Consider the following 6,662-nt stretch of genomic DNA (forward strand, 5'->3'; position numbering starts at 1 on the left):
ATAAATACCAGGTTCTTTACTTGCATTTACTCTTTATTCAAATATTAATTCACACATTGAATGCTCTTATTTATTGTTCATTTACTTCCACTCTCCACACCAATCTCACGGCCATCACTTGGTCACATTGGTTTCCTTGCTTGAGTTCCCTGCTGACTTAAGCATCAGAGTGGTCACGCCGGACACCCCTCCGACGCCATTCACGTGGTTCTTTTCTTATTCGCAGATATCTGAAATTGCTTAGGGAGGAAAGAGGCTTTCAATCCAGACGTCTCACTCATATTTCCTTCAACATTTTGATAGCAAATCCAGCAAAGTACCCGACCCGACTCATTTCATTTCGTCCGGGTTGGATCAATATACTAAAAAATAATGCATTATTTTTATGTTCTTTATTTTTCAATGACGAGAAACTCACGTTCATTAATCTTCAATACACAATAGATAAATTCGCGGATTAATACAATAAGTTGCAATTCAAATTAAACAAACTCATAAATCCATACAAAAAAATATATCTTCTTTCTCAAGTCTATGCCAGATGTCCCTATTCAAATTAAAGTCGTGTACTATTTTTTAAGTTTGTCGAAATTCTCGTCATATTCTAATAAATAAATTGAGTCCAATGTGGGGAGCAAATTTGTAGAAACTTAACTAATGAGCCATTTGTGAAAAAATATATATATATAAATAAGGATGTTTCAAAAAGCCTTCTCCCATCCTCCGACTCTAATCTTCCATTCGTCATTACATAATATTTGGCATTCTCTACGGTCACTTTCGTATTTTCTGCAATAAATATGTTGGTAAAAAGTTCGACTACAATAAACTAACATCTCCACTTCAATGAAGATAGATGATGGAAGAACTTCCTCTATATCTAATCCGAATGCCTCTGAATCTACTCCAATATGATCTGTGTTCTCCAATGACTGGCAGTCATCGACATATTCAGACAAATAAGTAAATAGATAAAAATATAGCTTTCCCCGCATCATTCAAACCCGAATTGGTCTTACACAACATGGCTCCCTATCCTGGCAAGAAAATAATCCATCCTTAAACCACCCATCCACTCAGACTGCTCAAGTGCAAATTTTTACATCATATATCAGCAACGAATTCAAAATCTAGCTCTCGAGGGCAACAAGGTCCCTTAAAGCTTTATACTTGTATGCAACTTTTACGTTTGAACAATATATATGATCATGACACAAATTCGCGATTACACACAAGTTGTTGAGTTGTTTATTAAGTTACTAGCTAACACACAGATACATGCCTTATTCAGACAAGGACAAGCCAATCCTACCCTCAACGACAGCATTATCTCATAAATCAGATTCGCCTTCCAAGCTTGCGCTCCATGGAAAAATCTGAGATGCGCACACACTATGCTCCAAAAAAACTACAGCACCATACACATAAAATCGGTCGTACAAGTTGTTTATACTGCCTGGCCAGCAACAGCATTTTATGCACCGCCTTTCTCACAGAGATCTAACAAATCCAAGGTCTGGAGTACCAGAAAAAAAATTAAGACTGGAGTTTCGGCGTAGAAACAAACAGATTTTCCAGAAACAACTGTTCAAATCTTACCTCAGGTACAGACAGCTCAAGGCGAAACTTAGGACCATCATAATGATGTAGGACTGGCCTAAAAGCATCTTCATCCAAAGGCTTGTAGAGTTTCCTGATACGGATTCTTACCTAATCGAAAACAACAAACAGTCAACAATCCAAGTCAAAAATGGCTGCACAATGTATTTTACGAGATGAAATTTACCTGTGCAGGAAACCTTGACTCGCCTTTGCATTTTTTATCTTCCCACGCAGTGGGATCAATGTTAGAACCCCCAAAAGTTGTTGCCTGTGCAAAAGTCAGTATGAGAAACAATTGGGAAATTTTCATTAGAATGGATCATCGTAGCATTCAAAGACCAAAACATTCCATAGCTTCAAGAATGCAGAATGTAAGTTCGAGAGTCTGCACATTAAGATGTGGGAATGCTAGAATCTTTAAAGTGTGTTTATTGTTTGGATTAAGATATAATTACCCGCACAAACGTGCAAAACTGTCAACAGATGCATTAGATACATTCACCACAATCACAATCCATGATTACTCAAGTTTGATGAAAGTAAATGAACATCAGTACATGATTAACAGAAGTTTGGAACATGCCTCAAAAACGCCATGTAACTGATGAGTGGTATAATTGTAGAGGAATAAAGGTAAGCCCGGGGTTATCGCTCTCACAGAGTCTCGGTATCTTGGTGGAAGACCTTCAAATGATTGCACAATTACACAAAAAAGTTGATATCATATGTCATGGAATCATTATCAGCAAAAGCCATAAATTTACATATTCGCTTGGATAGGGAATACTGTAAATGAACATAAAATAAATACAAAAGATCTTTGCATCACAAGCCATCAAAGAAGAAAGGAACTAAGGTGGCAATGTCCATTAAAATATAAACCTTGCTGATTTTATTCACTAAAACATGTTAGAATCTCAAAGCAAACAGTAAAGTTTGTTATAGAACTGTGAAAGCTCCTGCAAGATTTAATCATCACATGACTTCAGTAGAAGTAACTGTCTTGTACCATTGTTTCAAAATACACATTACACAGTGAAATTAAGAAAATCGACTACAACAAGAGCCAAAATTTAACCATTTGCATTCACAATCACCCACTCCAATGTTATCAAGAGACAATAAATAAATCAACATCTCCAGTCAAAGAACTCAGTCCTCAGCAACTTTTATCTACACATGGATGATGCAAAAGCATGGGCCAAAGTCATCTCAATAAACCAATGGTCTTCACAATACGAAAATAATAATTAAAAAGATTACCAAAGAGTTGTCGCTTCAAATCTTCCTGCATTGTATCATTGTTGCAGACAAAGATATATCCACCCAAGACCTTATTCCTGGGAAGTATTTCCGCAGACGGCAAAGTTTTAAACCTTTTGTCGGCAGAATTGTTAATACTTGCACCATCATCCTTGTTATTGTTGCTGCTATATCGATCCTTGTGATTGTTGATATTGTCATATTTACTTCCTGACATAGTCCTCATAGAGTTGGTGATGGTATTCTGAAACACAGCATCCATATTGTGGATGCCATTTGACAGGGAGCTTTTGCTTACATTCTCACTGAACTTATTGTCCACGTTTAACATGTTGACATTAAAACTTTCAAACTTATTATCTTCCTGAAACCCAAAATTATCCCTATGCCTCACATCGGAAGTACCCTTTGAGAGATCTATGTTTATTCTACGTTCAGCCTTTGACCTTGTATGCTCAGCCAATTTTGAAGCAGCCATCAGCCATGCATGGTCCTCTAACACTTTTGACTGTCCTCGAAGCTCATCCCCCAACTGCCAAAAGCTATGATAGCTGTCCATACCGCACAATGAAACTCCTAGAAATCAAATGACCATAAAAATAATCAGACAAGTAAAGATGAACAACCACCCGAATCATCGTTTCCATGATGACTGACAGTTAAAAGATAATTAATTGCGGAAAATATGGATACAATCAGTGGCTAAGCCAGAAATGATGTGTACCACTAGATAAAGTCTTAATTTTTAAAAGCCACATGGATTAAAAAAGAGTAAAACATGGAATTCCCAGGTTTTATATAATCAGAAATACGAAAAATAATTAACTGAATCAACTAGGAGAATAGAAATGTTATTTGAGAAGGAAAACAAGAATAAAAACAATAGGCGAGCTATTTCTGAGAAATCGTGCATATAATAATTTTACATATTTCATCTAGTTTGGCGTGGATTTAGAGAGTGACATACCCATGTATAAGGCAACAGATGCTATCAGAAAACGACTAAGCTGATCCTCAAATTATTATGACAGAACCAACCTTTTATTTCGGAATAACATCGCAGATTAACAAATTTTGTTATTTCCAGTAAACACATGATCTCGAGAGAAGTCATGCATCTTTACCAAGAGGCGAACAATAATACTAGCTGACTTGTGCAGCTGCAAGTGAGTGTATTTAAGAAATGGATATGAAATCAAACCATGTAACTGCAAATGTAAGAATTTCCCATGAAAACAAACAAGAAATGATGCTGAAATGATGTTCGATTTCGCGGGTAAGGAACCCTAGATTTGGGGATCCAATGTTGTACTGAAGAGAGAGACAGAGAGAAGCACGTACCTTTACGTCCTCGGCTTCGAAACTCTAAGCATATTTCTCGCTATTTATAGGAGAGACTTTACCGGAATTGCCACTGATGCTTTGCTTTATTTACTGAAAACTTAAATGCTTGCTTTATTTATTTCTCACACAAATTAACTAAATTATTTGAAAAGTCTTTTTTTAAAAAAAATTATTGGAAATGTTTTTTAAAAAATGTTGGAATTAGTTAATATATTTAGTGACGATATATTATATGAAATATATATAAATTAATACTATTATAAAACTTAGACTATATTTTGAAACATATAGAAAAGAAAATATAGTTTTATATTTGAGACTGAGAGAATAAAAATTGTTAATAAATCTTTTATGCAACTGATAGATTGATCTGATTCATATTTGCAGTAAAAAAAATATTTTTGATATAAAAAGTAATATAAATTATACAACATATCTACTAAAATTGACATACGATACAATCTCACAATGATATTATATGAAAAATTATATGTTATTCCGCCATACCACATGAAAATTCTAAAAGCATATTCAACCCCTATATTAAAAAAACAACACAAGTACATTTACCTCATTTATAAGGGTTTTATAACTGGTTCTTAAAATGATAAATTGCTCATAAATACCTAAAATCAAACCCAAATGTGCTTCCACTCCCTATATACGTTTCAACTCCCTGACATCTTTCATTATGTGTTTAAGGTCCCTAGTTGGTAACAAGTTACAATGCTGCCCTCATTTTTTTCTAAAACCCGGAAATACTCTTGTATGGGCCTTTCAACGACTAAACAAGATTAAACTTTGCACCCAATTTTTTTTCTTTGTCTGCAATCTCTCGTCATTTTTGTCCTTTAATTTTCTGTGTAATGGAATTTGCTGGATTTGGGTCATCATCGAATCTTGCGTTTCTTGGTACCTGCAAGTTCAATAACCAACTATTTGTGATTTTGATTTTCAGTGGGTGTAGTTTGTTTGATATTTTTGCTAGTGTAACGCAAATTTCTTTATTTCGCAAAATCGCAAAAGAAATAACGATACAAATCGAATTTTTGAAATTAAATGAATTTCTGTGGATACAATCTCTAAATGATCCCTTGATTATTCTCTTCAATGACGATCTCTTGTATAATTTGAATTTCTTGAATATTTGATTTTCGTGAGAGGTGATTTGATTCTTCGATAACGTTAATTCAATGGGTCAAAACCTTGATATTGAATTAAACTTCCAAATTTGAGAAGAACGTGATGAACGCCTTGAATTGTACTTCGAACTTGTTGATTTTCAATTTGACTGAAGAACAAGATTCTTTTGAATTTGGATGAATTTGAGGAAGAACACGATGAACGCCTTGAATCACGCCTTGAACTTCGTTGATCTTCTTTTAGTTTGAAGAGCTTGAGTTGAGAGAATTTACGTCTTGAATTCTTCTCTACTTCTTTGCCTTCTGTGTTGTGTTTTTCTTCACCGTCCGCTTCCCTATTTATAGTCGAAGGATGCACATTCTTTCCATTTTCATTTGATGAGGTGTCGTAATTTGATTGGTCCCTCATGATTTATTTGGTGATTTCTTTCCACTAATCATGATATTTGCATTTCAAATACTAAAATATTAGTATTCTTTTCCATCTTATGCAAGATTGGATTTTAATATTAAAATGTTAGTATTTTCTTCTATTTAGTACAAGATTGCAATCTTGATTTGCTCACAAAATATATTAAAATATCAATTAACTATTTATTTTTTGTAGGAATCTAATATCCCAATAAATAGAATTTTTTGATATTTAATATATTTTGTACTTGCCATAATTTTATGGTCAACAAATTTAAATGTCTACAAATGCCCCTTCGGGACTTATTCACGAATTGATTTTTTTTGAGTGAACAAGTCACGATAATTTCTTTGTTGAAGTCGGATTTTTTTTTTTTTTGGGCATAAATTTGGACATTTGATATAAATCTGACTGCTTGTTTGTTTTTTTTTCTTGACTGTACTTCCATATTTCTCTTTGCCATCCTTTTTGTTTTTTTTGATTTCTTCGGTCTTCTCTTTATTTTCATCCTTTTTCTTTGACTTCCGCTCTTTTCCTCTCCCTTTTTATCTCTATATTAGGAAATAAATCTCATCCCTTTTTTTTTGTGCAAATTCTTATTCCAAATTTGCAACTTTTCCATAATTTCTACACATAGATTTTCTTTCCTCCTTTCTCGAGCAAGTGAAAGATGGGAATTTTATTTTTTTCCTTACTCCAGCAAGCGAAAGATGGGAATTTTTTTGTTATTGGCATGCACCATCTTCAACTATATATAAAAGGTAGATGCACTAATATATAGCATCTTCCTCTCTCGATCAAAGCACAGGTACGTAAACTTTCTCACCTTTTTTCCGATTACTTGTGCCTTCGATTTTTTTTTTCTTGCCACGAGTAGCATGAGTATTGCCTCTAGTTTG

General features: G+C 34.1%; 1 protein-coding gene across 3 annotated transcripts; it reads right to left on the bottom strand.

Annotated features, from left to right (window-relative positions):
* Positions 1-1,090: 1,090 nt before the first annotated feature.
* On the bottom strand, positions 1,091-4,227 carry LOC142551121 (B2 protein). 3 transcript variants are annotated; one of them, XM_075660177.1, is made up of 6 exons: positions 4,207-4,227; positions 2,866-3,441; positions 2,186-2,286; positions 1,787-1,870; positions 1,600-1,710; positions 1,091-1,516 (listed from the first exon to the last, which is right to left on the bottom strand). In XM_075660177.1, exons 2-6 carry the CDS (start codon positions 3,422-3,424, stop codon positions 1,475-1,477), a joined length of 897 nt encoding a protein of 298 aa, XP_075516292.1. In that variant the 5' UTR covers positions 3,425-3,441; positions 4,207-4,227; the 3' UTR covers positions 1,091-1,474. The 3 variants fall into 3 exon arrangements, with proteins under 3 accessions (XP_075516292.1, XP_075516290.1, XP_075516291.1); XM_075660175.1 differs by lacking the exon at positions 4,207-4,227 and adding an exon at positions 3,904-3,994; XM_075660176.1 differs by lacking the exon at positions 4,207-4,227 and adding an exon at positions 3,833-3,852.
* Between the last annotated feature and the right edge of the window lie 2,435 nt (positions 4,228-6,662).

The sequence above is a fragment of the Primulina tabacum genome, chromosome 7 (assembly GCF_025594145.1).
Source record: "Primulina tabacum isolate GXHZ01 chromosome 7, ASM2559414v2, whole genome shotgun sequence".
In the NCBI taxonomy this organism is placed as follows: domain Eukaryota; kingdom Viridiplantae; phylum Streptophyta; class Magnoliopsida; order Lamiales; family Gesneriaceae; genus Primulina; species Primulina tabacum.

Excerpts from the sequence above, each read along its gene's own strand:
- LOC142551121 (XM_075660175.1), bottom strand. The coding sequence starts at position 3,979 with ATGACTTCTCTCGAGATCATGTGTTTACTGGAAATAACAAAATTTGTT. Across the intron at positions 2,287-2,865 it reads TTTGAAGCGACAACTCTTTG|GTCTTCCACCAAGATACCGA; the intron begins GTAATCTTTTTA and ends AATCATTTGAAG. Across the intron at positions 1,711-1,786 it reads AGTCAAGGTTTCCTGCACAG|GTAAGAATCCGTATCAGGAA; the intron begins GTAAATTTCATC and ends GTTTTCGATTAG.